Source organism: Mytilus galloprovincialis, chromosome 9 (genome assembly GCF_965363235.1).
Source record: "Mytilus galloprovincialis chromosome 9, xbMytGall1.hap1.1, whole genome shotgun sequence".
Classification (NCBI taxonomy): Eukaryota; Metazoa; Mollusca; class Bivalvia; order Mytilida; family Mytilidae; genus Mytilus; species Mytilus galloprovincialis.
Window position 1 is genome coordinate 46,693,664 of NC_134846.1, and position 15,223 is coordinate 46,708,886.

General features: G+C 31.1%; 1 protein-coding gene across 2 annotated transcripts in view; it reads right to left on the reverse strand.

Moving 5' to 3' along the window:
* Positions 1-9,851: 9,851 nt before the first annotated feature.
* LOC143045131 (rhodopsin, GQ-coupled-like) overlaps positions 9,852-15,223 on the reverse strand; it is a 29,774-nt gene continuing 24,402 nt past the window's right edge. For both annotated transcript variants that reach the window (XM_076217449.1, XM_076217448.1), the window contains 2 exons: positions 14,310-14,443; positions 9,852-13,157 (listed from right to left, as the gene is read on the reverse strand). In XM_076217449.1, coding sequence (XP_076073564.1) covers positions 12,346-13,157; positions 14,310-14,443 — 946 coding nt within the window. In that variant the 3' untranslated portion in view covers positions 9,852-12,345. The remainder of the gene's footprint in view (positions 13,158-14,309; positions 14,444-15,223) is intronic.

Here is a 15,223-nt window from a genome sequence, read left to right on the forward strand (position 1 = left end):
TCAACAACACGTTATAAATTGCATGCGTCCGAAGTGCTTTTCTGTTATTAAGCTTCATCATAAACGGTCAAGGCCAAATATATATGGATGTATAAGAACATAAACAGTTAAAGAGCTGTACAAACCAAAAAGGACTTAAAAAATAGCAAAATCCATCTAAGGGTAACTTTGCCTAAGGGCTTTGAAACCTTAGTTTCTAATATTTTCGACTTGTTTTTGACGGACAATTTCAAAAAGGTTTGTTAAAGTAACATGTGTCAATTTTCTGTAAGTATCAAATAAAGTTTACTATACAATATGACAGATATTGCTGGATATTTAGGAAGTTGAAGTCACTACAAACAGCTCAAAGTCTGACAATACCATATTTTGTGCTTACCCAGTAAAGTCTAGCATAAATTTTACTTAATAAGACTCGATGTAATCTTAGCTGTACTCGACTTTGGTATCAACTTTATTTAATTAGTCTATTTTAGTACTTGATAACCTTGGTATAGTCTGAAATGGTTTCGACAAATGCTCGGACAGTTTCGACCTTTCTCGACCAGTCTTGACTAAATCTAGACTAGTCTAAACTAAGTCTAGACCTATTGATCTAACAAAATTAAAAGTTATTTCTTAGTTTGATTCATTGCTGTCAAATTAAAGGATTTAAGTAATAGGTAAAAATAGCTAGATTTTACAGTTTTGATTTAGTTCAGATAGTCACCATTAAATATTTCTAGAACCTTTGTAAAATAACTTGGAATCTCATACAACTTCACAGCTATCTAAGTTATATTAGTTTCAAGAAAGCTAGGTTGTTTGTTATTTCGATTTATTGCTGTCACTTTTAAGGATTTAATTATTAAGATGAATAGCTAGAATTTGAGCAAAAATGAATAGACATACATTATATTCATACACTACATTTGACTACATATTTAAAAAAAACCCATACATTTTCATCTTACATAGATAGTAAGTTAACGGATTTTTGGTATGTTACTTGCAAACGGATTTACCCGAAATTACAGCAATTCTACGGGTTTTTGTCTTTATTTCATTAACATACTTCTTTAAATTTGAATCGTTTTGGAAACAACTTTTATCGAACATTCAATTTACTTGAATTTGTATAGTATCACACCGTAAAGTATAACACATAACATTTCTAGAAGATGGACATTAAGATGTCACGATACTATTAATACGAACCGAATAAATGTGTTTTTGTTACATAGTTAGGTCTTTCCACCTTTCCGTGGAAAGACCTGTTGCTTTTCTTCTTCTGATTATTATTTTTTTTTCTTCCGCCTAATATTTTTCCTTCGCTGTTTTTTTGTTTCGCAAGATGTCGCTTAGAAATTTAAAATATGATATCGAACAGTTTATACGCTTTTGAAACCAACTCTGCTTAACCGAATACTTTCCCATATAAGAGTTATCTCCCCGAACACTGTTTTTCTTGTTTTCTCTAAGGCTTAGCAACCGTATAAGAAACCGACAAATTTATTTTTCCAAATTGCTCGTTATATCCTCAGGATGTTTTGTTTTATTTTGGCCGAAGCCGTATCGAGATTCCATATGAGAGTCATTTCCCCTTTTGTATTTGAAATTTTGAAATGTATTTTAAACTGGAAAACCATAAGTGATAGAGACCTATGGTCTTTTGATTTGAGATCCATGGTAAAAAAAAAATGAAAATTAGGTCAAGGTCATATTCTAAATTTTGATTTTGGCTTATTTTCACTCATTTTCATTAACCTTATAAGATATCGACAAAATACTTTTACTAAATTGTTAGTTGCAACATGTCGTAACTTAATAATTTTAGTTGAAAGGGTGCGCAGTCAATAAATGGGAGTTTTAGCCCCTATCATATCTAAAATTATGAGTAAAGTGATATAACTTATTAACCATACATATTAGAGACATAGGGTCTTTTGATTTAAGATCCTCAGTTTGTGACCTTGAAATTGAAGTCAAGGTCATAGGTAAATTTGACGTTCTAGATTATGATCTTTGCCTAAAATTCATATCTATACATCATAAAGCCATAGGAACTGACATTTTAGACTGATTTTTAATATTTTAATATCAAAATAGATATTTACTGGTGGAAAGACCTTCAATTGTTCTCTGAACAATTGGTTTTTAATTTAAATTACATCTCTTCTATTTACGAAGTTTGCAATGATTCAAACTGGTCGACATTGGCAGTATCCTAACAAGTCAATTCTATCGATGTATTTGTCTGGAACATATTTATTCGGTACGCCTAAGCCATCTTAAAGTCTTTCGAGATTTACGCAAATATTTCATATACACAACAAAACTATTTTGATATTAAAGTGTTATTTTATCGCTCAATATTATAAAAAGATGAATAAATTAGTATAATTTTAAGGAAGTACTAAAGATGTTCTACCTCAGGAATAGACTAACTTATAACAGTATTTGTCGAAACCTTTCGGAATATCGGGATCTCAACGCTTTTCGCATTAAAATTTGCACTTTAGTAACCTTTTTACTTTCTTCGATTTAAAATAAGCTGATGAGTGGTTTTTTTTTTTGAGAAACGCGCACCTGACGTACACAGTTTGAATCCTGGTATCTATGCTGACTTTACTTACATTTACCAAGTTTGAGAGTTGCATACTATTACTTACAAATGAAACATAAACGGTACTAAATGCGCATTTTGACAACAAATGCCTCTTCAGTGATGCTCTTTGTCAAATCATTTGAAATTCCAAAGCTTATCAAAGGGATGAAGAGCAATAAACAAAAAACGAGGGAGATACATTCCTTAATTTTGAATAATTAAAAAAAAATTGTAATGTTCATTATAATGATGTCAAAGATCTATTTTGAAATGTAATACTGATGAGAACTGTTTTTGATTTTGATTCTATGCTACTAACATCAAGTTAAAAGGCGTTTGAAAGACATAGTGTACTCGGAACTAAACACATTTATTAAAAAAAAGCAGTTGTTGGCATTACACGGGTTATGTTCTTCTCATATATTTTATGATAGTATGATACTAAACCCCTAACGCGAGGGATAGTGCCTGATATTCATATGATGAAGACATAATCTTTCAATCGATTTAATTGATGAGGTCTGGAGCTGGCATGTCAGTTAACTGCTAGTAGTCTGTTGTTATTTATGTAATATTGTCATTTTGTCTATTTTCTTTTGTTACATCTTCTGACATCGGACTCGGACTTCTCTTAAACTGAATTTAATGTGTGTATTGATATGCGTTTACTTTTCTACATTAGTTAGAGGTATAGGGAGAGGGTTGGGATCTAATAAACCTGTTTAACCCCGCCGCAATTTTACGCCGGTCCCAAGTCAGGAGCCTTTGGACCTTGTTAGTCTTGTGATTTTTAATTAAAGTTTCTTGTGTATAATTCGGAGTTTAGTATGACGTCCATTATCACTGAACTAGTATACATATTTTTAAGGGGCCAGCTGAAGGACGCATCCCGTTGCGGGAGTTTCTCGCTACATTAAGGACTCATTGGTGGCCCTCGGCTGTTGTCTGGTCTATGGCCGGGTTGTTGTTGCTTTGACACATTCCCCATTTCCATTCTCAAATTTACCGATATTTTTTTTTATATTTCCATTCAAATATGAACACGATATAACCAAAACCTATACATCATAAACACAAAAATAACTCAAGTACCGTTGTAGAGTCGGAAGTGACAAAAAAAGTTGACTTAATTTAAATACCATGATTGTGTAATTTATCTGGTTGAAAACAAAAAGGAAGATTTATATTTAATAAATATACTTGTTGCCTAACCGTAAAACACCATCGGTACTTGTAATTCGAAATAAAAAAAAATCTTTTTGGTACAAAGTGTACACAAGACTACGACTGGAAATATATAGCGAGACGAATTCCCAATTAAAGAAATATTCTATGATAAAGTGTTACATGAATTATTTCATTAAGCGAGATAACACTTAACTTTCATGTATGTATTGAAAAAAAAGTAAAATAACAAAAATACCAAAAATACAAAAATACCAAAAATACCAAAAAATACCAAACTCCAAGGAAAATTCAAAATTGGTAAACCGTAATTAAATGGAAAAATCAAAAGTTCAAACACATCGAACACATGAAGTTTATTTTAGAATTACGTAAAAATTATGGCAGCACAACTGGTATTTATATAGTAACCATAATTATGCCTTTCTTCCTATGATGCAACAATGGGATACTAAAATATAGCTGTATTGAAAAAGATTACATTTGTCTTTCAATTAAAATTATTAAATAATATTCTGTGCACTTGCTCCTAATTTTCGATCAGTTGTTTGCATGTTGCATGTTGTTGGGATGCGTGTATGCTTAGCAGTTTGAAATAATTAGTAACACGGATGATAGCGATGCATTAATGCATTTTAACAAACACAATTTAAAGTTTTATTTTAATCTCGAAACATGTGGACTTACCAACCTTAGAAATCTCCAGGATCTTAAATCATTGTAATTAAAAAACAACAAATAAGTTAACCTTGTTTAAATTCAATTGTGTATTTTATCAAGGGTAAAACGAGTTGTTTAGTAAATATACTTTTTGCCTACCCGTAAAACACCATCGTAAGTTTATTTATAAACAAAAGTAAAATCACAAAAATGCTGAAATCCGAGGAAAATTCAAAACGGAAATTTCCTAATCAAATGGCAAAATTAAAAGCTCAGGCACATGTTTGTTTTGTCTGTAAATTTCAAGTCCATAATTTAATGGTTTTTTTTGTTAAACTAAGGTTTCCATCTCCTTAAGCTGATGTTAATCTGAAACAGTTATGGATTTACTTCTCAAGCCATTTTATTATTCTGATTTTAGACGTTTTTTATCATCTACAGAAATGAAAAATAGTCCAGAAGAACGTGTAGTACGTATTGAGAGCAATGTTATACCTTTTAATTTTCAATAAAAAGATATAATCACTGCACCATATGTACCTTGAATGAGAGCCATAGACGAGGAAGGGACTTTTTTTAATAAATTGTTTCTTCACAGTAAAAAATCAGTTCGTTTGGATGACATTTTAGGGCTTCAGGTGTTGAAAAAAAGCAAAAATCAGGAAAACTCAAAATAATTGTATAATGGTTCAAATACTTCCTCTCTTCATAAAAAATCATTTTTAAAGAACAGAAATGATTATGCCAATACTATACTTTCTGTGAAAATATAGGTAATGTCTAATATGTCAAATGTTAAAGAAACTATATACACTTTTCTATTTACCCATTAAATTAAATAGTCTATATTATATATATAATTATAATTTTTTCTTCATTTACATTGATTCATAAATTGTTTGTTTCAGAACGGTATATTTAACCGCTATAACCACTTACAGTTTATAATACTGTTAAATGTATGTGTATTAGCGAGGTTAACCACTTCATTGGCAATATATAAGCAAACTTCCTATTGCCAATAATGAGACAGGTAATAATCAGTTTTCTGTAGAAATATATACATGTATCAATAGTATGGAAGGTATCTCAATATTATAGCAGAATGTCTCCGTAGTATAAAAGAATATCTTCATGACACAGTCAAATGACAGAATAGTATAAAAAAAATTGTTCTATTTCATATCAAAACTTCTTTATAGTATCTAATTATAACTAAGTGGTATAGCAAATTGACGGAGTAGTATATTCAAATGTCATTATAATGTAGAAAATTTACTTCTTGATATATCTCTACCCTTAATGATATGATTATCGGTATCATAAGGCAGCTGTCGCGTTCCATAGTTATTGAAGTGAGAGCTTTAGCTAACTATAAAACCAGGTTCATTCCAACATTTACTACATACGAAAATGCCTATAACAATTTTGTTTGAGCTTTTGATTATTCTATTTGAAAACGAACTTTCCGTTAAATTTTTTATCAGAGTTCGGTATTTATGTAATTTTACTTTTTTAAAATAGTTTCTATTTACCAATAAGATAAGTATCGACTTGATGTAATTCTCTTATGTCGTAGGTAAATTCTAAGACAAATATAATCCTTAGACTACAACAGTATACTGCTATGTTATCGGTGTGTAATGTGTTTTTTTTTATCTAAGGGAATGACTTCTATTTGACACAAATGTAATGACAGAACACATGTATTGAAGATTAAAGTTGTGAGGTGTTTTTTTATCGAAGTAAATGACTTTTATTTGACACAAATGTAATTACAGAACATAGGTGTTGGAGATTAAAGTTGTGAGGTTATTTTTTATCTAAGGCAATCACTTCTAATTGACACAAATGTAATGACAGAACATAGGTATTGAAGATTAAAGTAGTAAGGGGTTTCTTTTATCTAAGGGAATGGCTTCTAATTGACACAAATGAAATGACAGAAAATAGGTATTGAAGATTAAAGTTGTGAGGAGTTTCTTTTCTCTAAGGGAATGATTTCTAATTGACACAAATGTAATGACAGAACATAGGTATTGAAGATTAAAGTTGTGAGGTGTTTCTTTTATGTAAGGGAATGACTTTTATTTGACACAAATGTAATTACAGAACATAGGTGTTGGAGATTAAAGTTGTGAGGTTATTTTTTATCTAAGGGAATGACTTCTAATTGACACAAATGTAATGACAGAACATAGGTATTGAAGATTAAAGTAGTAAGGTGTTTCTTTTATCTAAGGGAATGACTTCTAATTGACACAAATGTAATGACAGAAAATAGGGATTGAAGATTAAAGTTGTGAGGAGTTTCTTTTCTCTAAGGGAATGACTTTTAATTGACACAAATGTAATGACAGAACATAGGTATTGAAGATTAAAGTTGTGAGGTGTTTCTTTTATGTAAGGGAATGACTTTTATTTGACACAAATGTAATGGCAGAACATAGGTATTGAAGATTAAAGTTGAAGCCCGGCTTTGATTGTTGATAAAATTCATGTTGATAATTTAGTAAGAGGTCCCATTGAGCACTGGTTTAAAGCAACTTTTAATAGGTTCGTGATATTTTTGTAGGTGCATTCTCTTGTAGATAATGTATTAGTTTAGAATATAGCCAAACTGTAATAAACTATTCTAATTGTGGTAATCAACAGACAGTCAGCTTTCTTTTTTATACAAGCCAACAACTCGTGGGAAAAGATATCTGCTTTCTATATGCAGTTTACATTCGTTTGATAGTTCGTCGGTCATGTGATATATGGTGGCTTTAACTATTGGTTTAGCTAAAGATAAGATATATATTCGACTTTTCCTTCGACACAGTTTAAGTGAGATGTTTTTTATGTAAGGGAATGAATTCTAATTGACACAAATGCAATGGCAGAACATAGGTGTTGAAGATTAAAGTTGAAGCCCGGCTTTGATTCTTGATAGAATTCATGTTGATAATTTAGTTAGAGGTTCCGTGGAGCACTTAGAAGACCCAGCGGTATACTGTTGTTGTCTAAAGATTAGATATGACTTAAAATTTACCTATGACACACGAAAATTACCGCAAGTCGATAAAAATGTCATGGCAGAACATAGGTTTTATAGATTACTGTTACTTGATATAGTCGATCGGGCCAATGAACTCAGTTTCTCATTGATACAATATGTTTTCTTGTTAACAAAAGAGTCATTACTACTTGATGCGATTAATAACACGAAATTTATAGTGTTTTGTCTTAAACACAAGTATCATACATTCTATGAAAACTCTATTATGATGCTAAACAGAATCGTTCATCTGATGAAATAAGATGCATTATGGTGCAATAATATCCGAATCTGCAAAAAACTCCTCAAAAATACAACTTTTATAATGGTATACGCCTGACTCGCGATTCCGCTACGAAAACTTATCAGTGATGCTCGGATAAAAGTTAAAAACCAGATAAAATTCGAAGTTGAAGAAGAATCAGATCATAGAATTAAGTTAACTTATTCTTTGGATAGAAAAATCTTTAGTCTTCAGAACAATTCAAGTTTTTTGTTTACAATTTTTTAATAAATATGACCATATCATTGATATTAAATGTAAATAGAAACATGCTGGAAAATGCCCAATGCTGGCTTTATCTAGGGTTGGCTTCAGTTGTAGTTGATTTTCTCTATCTTTCTGTAGATCGTTTTGAATTTAACATTAGCATTTTCATCTTAAGTTCAATAAACAAAGCTCACGTTGTCAAAAACGTAAAATATTGATTTCATGTTTAAAAACTGAAGACATGACTGAGCTAAATTTACATTACATCTGCTGGACATATATAAAATCTTGTCTATTAATTATAATTTTGTAAATCGTGTGTAGTAATTATACACACATGGAATGATCATAATTTTGTAAAAAGGTCGTCGGCTGGTTAAGTGGAATAAATAACATGAGGGATGTTGACAAGATTCAAGTTTCATTATATCTTTAAATAAATTGGTTACATATTGGATAGCATTTGTGATTTCAGTTTGAATAGACAAATGCAATTCTAGTAATTGATCATCGAGTTAACTGGTCAGTGCTTCATTGTTCATATATTATAGTGACGATAAATGGGAAAGTCAAAAATCAAATTAGGGGAATTACCGGAGTTTCCATAAAAAACTTTGAAATCAATCATTTAGAAAATTGAATACTTTGACAATTTGTATTATAATCAATAACGTGCCAGAATAAGCTAACATCATGAGTAAAGAATATAAGAATTAGTGTACTATTGCATTTAAAAGTTACATTAGCACATAGTGAAACATGGACACAGCCATTGAAATGAAGATACTATTAAAATTTTAAACAGAATGGTGAACTCACCACAAAATCTGTGGTGTGATAAAAAAATATCTATGAGATCCTTTAAAGTTTAATAACTACGTTGACAAAAAAGATAGTAAACACATAATTGAAATAGACTATTATATGTTTTGTTGATTTTATAAAATTATTTATTCAAAATATAAATACTCAGTAATCATTTAAAAGAAGGTAAAATATATTGAAACACCGATACCATAGAATTATTTATTTTAATTTGGTATTATTCGAGCGTCACTGATGAGTGTTTTGAAGACAAAACACGCGTCTGGCGTATACAACTTTAATTCTGGGTTCTTTGACAAGATTTCAGTTGTAGTTTTACAGGTTTGATTGTAAGCGAATGCCTTCATGCGTCAAATATTACTCATGGAAAACCATGACGTGGACATTCATAACTGACTTCAAGATATATATATTAAGCTCATTGTTGAAGGCCGTTACCTATAATACATACTTATTTCCATTTATAAATTTGAACTTTTTTGAATGTCTGTTTCAGTGGCAATCATACATCTTTGTTATGTTTTTTTTATATTCGACCGTTAAAGTCAATCCAATAATAGTTCGTCCCTCTCTATGCAACTTTAAATCATTAGAATATGATTTACAAAAAATGTTCCATTGGTTAGCAACGCTACGCACCTTAACAAAAATGTAAAATCCTTCTGAAATCTGTTCTTTCGTTTTGAGGAGTTTGAGGTTATGATTTTGCCATTTGATTAGGGACTTTCCATTTTGAATTTTCCTCGGAGTTCCGTTTTTTGGTTATTTGACCCATTGCAATTTTTTTTAGGCCGGGGGGGGGGGGGGGGGGGGGGAGGCAGAATCAAAGATGAGCGCCAACCGTGCAGGGAGCAAAGATCTAGCAAATGATAAAAAAAAAGTAAAAACACAAAAATACCGATATCAATTAGAATTACGCTGGAAACTGAAATTTAAGCATGCTTCTATTGATTAATATTACTTTGTCTAAGTACATATACTAATCCATTGATATCCTAGACGTCCTTGTCACCTAAAGTAAAAGCAATACATACAGATTATTGTGTACATAAATGTCAGCCAACTGATGATGTCGACCCGTTATTTCTATATTGTGTTACAAACATAAGCGATTTTGTAAATCCTCTTTTTTTTTTACAATAAATCTTCTTAATAACAAATCGTATTTGATAAATATATTTCTCTTATTCTTACTCGATGTATCCCCTTTCTTGACCTGCTGATTATTTTTATTTAATAACCGTGTGGTTCGTCAGAGTAGTCTAGTACTACAGACAGGTAGATTACTAGTCTACTCTTAAAGGAGGATAGTATACCCAACCTAATAATGACTTCGCCGTTCAGCTAACAAGGTATTCACTTTATCTACACACGTAATGTTGCTGCTTTTAAGTTATTGTAGTTTGATAGAATTAGTTTAGATGGTACAAGTGTAGAAGATTTGTACCCCTTGAAGATCATGCCTAACATATCATTCCTTTTTTTTTCAAATTCAACGTAGAAACATGAATTTTCAGATTGACTTTAAGACAACATATTTTATATGTTCATTCCACGATAACACTGTCCTTCCTCTTGTTTGTAAAGGGTCTTGTATAACGAAGGGAAATTAACTGTGTACAAAAAGTTAAAAAGATAAAAGTAATAGAAATTGAAAACGGATTTTAGTTTCACAAAACACTGTAACAATATTACAACGTAAACCAAAGTTCGTTGTGTTCATTTTTTAAACAAAATAGTTTTGTGAATATAACAAATAACAAACAACATAACAACAAAAAATAACAATAAAGTGATCACATTTCAAGAATGAAAACCTCATTAGTACAAGTACTACAACTAAGGTTCATACATGTAGCTGAATCGGTACTTGATATACGTGTAGACAAAATATACAGACGATACCAAGGATACATTCAAATCTCATAGGTTAAATAAGACAACGCCCTGGCGATAAACGTAGAAAAGACGAACAAGTATACAAAATATTATAAAAACAAATTTACGACGCGTGTCACATGCTTACCCTTTAGGGACAGTTGACACTATCGACGGATTTTAGCGGGGTTCATGTTTCTCAGTATGAATAGTCGCCGTCAGCTGAAATTCGTAGCGGTTATCGGTAAAAATAATCTAAACTGTCAACCACGTTCACTCATGATATAGTTTATCACATTCCATTCATAAATCGCAAAAAGAAAAACCACTACTGACCTACCTTTTAAGTGATTGCACTGTCATAATCCTGACCTTCACATTTTCCAAGACGATTTTGAATGGTGGAATCCGCCATTGTTTTTACCGGAAGGGTTTCGGTGGAGTTCAATTTCATAAAATTGCATAAAGCGCGAGAAACCTTATCACATCAATGAAAAGAACATTTCAGGAAACTGCGTAAATGACGAATGTCATATGTAAATAAATGATCCTCATAGAAATGAAGATGGCGGAATTACAATGGAAAACATTTTGGAAAATGTGAAGGTCAGGATTATTACAGTGTGATCACTTAAAAGGTAGGTCAGTAGTGTTTTTCTTTTTGTGATTTATGAATGGAATGTGAAAAACTATATCTCGAGTGAACGCGATTGATAGTTTAGATTATTTTTACCGATAACCGCTACGAATTTCAGCTGACGGCGACTATAGTGTTGTTTGTTGTTTTTCTTTCCTTTTGAGCAGTGGCGTTTATTTTCGGATAATGAGTTTGAATGTATCTTCGGTATCTTTCGTCTCTCGTTTACATACTAGAAAACTAAAGTTTTAGAATATGAATAATAAGATTCTCCAGAAGGGTCAGCAGTACCTGTTCCACTGCATGTGGCACCACTCGTGTTGCTTATGAAAGTACAAAATCACTTGAAAAGTCTCATTCGATGATGTCATAAGTTGAGAAAAGAGGGAGAGATTGTAGTTACGACACTTTGAATATGTCCATTGGAGTAAATAAGATAATTTGGAAAAAGATAATAATTGACATAAAATCAAAATCTCCTACAATTTCCTATGAAATAACAAATAAATCAACGTTATAAAATTAAAAGAAAGTAAATCAATTATTAGCAACGAGAAGTTAAAACAATACATGTAGTAATACTCTAACAGCCCCTAATTTTGAAATCAAGTTTTACTTTATTTTTCTATCAATTTAACATGACTCGCGTCTTTGAAAGGACTTATATGTATGCAAGAGTGATGTATAAAATTACATTAAAAACTATTGAATTAATGTTCCATACTTATTCTATAATTATTTGCCGGCAAAACTGTGTATTATAGCAGTGAAAAAAAAAAAAAAAAAAACAGAAGTATATATGTTTGTTTCACATTTGAATATTTCACTGCTAATTCTCTTACATTTACAGTCGAAATGATTTTATAATACACCATACAAGTGTAGAACAGGCGCGATAACTAAATAAATATATAAACTGCTTTTAACATTGTTGGCATTTCCCCACATGTAGATAGTTAATTCAGTATATAAATCCAATGCTGACCTTCATAGAATTCACGAAACAATGGGTTATAAAAATTTCTGTATGTTGAATGAAAAAGTTATAATACAGTCGTACTTTTACTTCTGCTAATCATCCCTATGTTTGGACTGGAAGTGCTGTCTTTTTCAAAATTTAATTTCAAGTTTTGAGTATTATTAGAGTTGTTTCTATAATTCCCTTCACCGGAATTTTGAAAAATGCTTCTAATCATTTTCCTATACTTTGAATGTAATAACGTATAGATAATTGGGTTTAAAAATGAAGACATTTTAGCAAATAGTCCAGGTAAAGCAGACGACAGCGGGGTAATGATTGACGTATCGCTAAACTGACCAATCAAAGCAATGATAGCGTAAGGTGTCCAAGAAATACAAAATACCATAACAAGAATCATCGCAGCTTTTGTAGCACGCCATTCGACCTTTAGCCTGTCTTTACTTGATGAAACCCGCAAGCATACCGCTTTAGAGTTTGATTTCGAGTGCGTAATCTCGTGTTGACGGGAAAATACCACTGTCACAATTTTCAGATATGATAAAGATATTATTATCAATTGTAATACAAAACAAAACACTATTAAACATATCACATACATTCTGTTGTTAATAGTTTTTGTAAAGTAATCGAATGTACATGATGTCCTTGACCCCTCCATCATGTGTCCTCCCCAACCCAAATACGGTAGAATTGACCATATGAATGAATATATCCATACAGTGACACATAATAAAATAATTCTTGGATTAGATAGTCTGTTGTTATAGGTAAGATGACACGTGATAACAACACAACGCTCTATGGCTAGCACAGTAAGTGTATTTATAGAAACGAATCCTGAAAGTCCACCAAAGAAAGCAAAAAGGTGACAACCTGAAAAGAAACAATTGACTTTGTGTGAGTATTATTGTTATACTTTTGTGTTTTATTATAGATGAGAAAAAAGATTATGAAGTATTGGTGTAACTTTCAATACGTATGGAATTTTTGTCTTTGCCTTATAAACTTATAAATGATGGTAAAACTAATACTGTAGATGTTCAGATATTGCATCTGGTTTATTTTTGAACGCAAATCGAATTAAAATTTTGTTTCAATACTTTAATGTTTTATTTGTTTTTCTGTACTTCAATAACTTTATTGTTTATGAAGTTTACGATGACACTATTCTAATAGAAATTCTAAAAAGTACAGAAACCAATTAGATAGTAGGAATGCATGCATTAAGGTTGATTGTTTGTGTTTGATTTTCCCTTAGCCCATTTGTATCTCTCTCATGTTTACTAGCTTTTAGTTACTACATGTAAAGAGTAAAATCACAAAAATACTGAACTCTGAGGAAAATTAAAAACTGAAAGTTCCAAATCAATTGGCAGAATCAAAAGCTAACTGCAAGTACTGTTAGATCGATACTTCGATACACGACGACAAAAATGTCTTCCCTTCTGGATCATCTAAGACTACCCCTAGTTTTCTTTGGGTTTGGTTTGCTTTTTATGTCATATAAAAAAGAAGATGTGGTATGATTGCCAATGAGACAACTATCCACAAAAGACCAAAATGAAACAGACATTAACAACTATAGGTCACCGTACGGCCTTCAATAATGAGCAAAACCAATACCGCAAAGTCAGCTATAAAAGGTCCCGATAAGACAATGTAAAACAATTCAAACAAGAAAACTAACGGCCTAATTTATGTTAAAAAAATGAATGAAAAATAAATATGTAACACATAAACAAACGACAACCACTGAATTACAGGTTCCTCATGTTTTGTGTATTTTTGTTTGTCTGATTTTAGCCATGATTTTTTTATTTGTTTTTCACTTATGCTTTTGAATGTCCAACTGGTTTATCTCGCCTCTCTCGTGGGTCTATTGTTAGTTTTTTTTTGTATTGTCATGCTTATTACAATTCACCAGTCTCATAAGTCAACCTTTGTGATTACACGTTTGTATGTGTGAAAATGAATTTCCGCAAACGTTAATTTCTACTTTTTAGTTTTGTTTACTTGTATTCTTACCTATTACTCCTCCAATCCATTGAGCACGGAAACTTGAAATCACCAACAATGGAACATTTGCAACTATAAGTAATGTATCACCTACTGCTAAATTCAAAACAAAAAGGTTTGCAGATCGTCGTAAACTTTTATACCTGGAATTATAAAAATTGATCATCAGTTCTATATACACACAAATAATATAAATAGTTGTTAAGAAATAATATCCAATCGTCAGTACATCAGAGTCCAAGGCAACTTATTCCATCATAATGATTATAATTTAAACACGTAATTATAGAATAGACATTTACTATAGCCCAGTTTATCATTGTAAATATATATAAAAATAAAAAAGACAAACACGAAAAACAAAAACAAAAATGACTAACGAGCCTTGTAGTCCTTTAATAGAGTGAAAGCGAAAGAACATTATTGTAAACAATGTAAATTTCATTTGAATAAAATGGTAACTTACGAAAAGTGGTAAAATACCAAAATAGGCTTTCAAAAAACCTGCAGACAAAACACAAAGCATCGAGTGGCCCATATAAATAAATGAAAATAGATACAACTGTGAACGTACTCTAGTTCAGTCCTTTTGTAATATTTCTTTCTACACATAAAAAAAATAATTTGGAGGAGCTTGCACCAAAGTAGTGATGCATGCAGGTGCTCCGTGTTACACTAGTCATACCCGTCGTGTTGTTTAAAATGATTCTTGATTAACATTTCAAATGTAGTAATTGCTTAAGCATTTTCAATTGAGTCGTGTACTTATATTTAAAAAAAACTCCATTGTGTTATATCGTATAATAATTTTTCATTGCTATAAGTTTCTATTGTCAACTATGATTGTCGAGGAGACAACTCACTATCAGAACCAAACGACATTAAAATTACAGCCAGAATAAGTAAAACATGTTTTCTATATA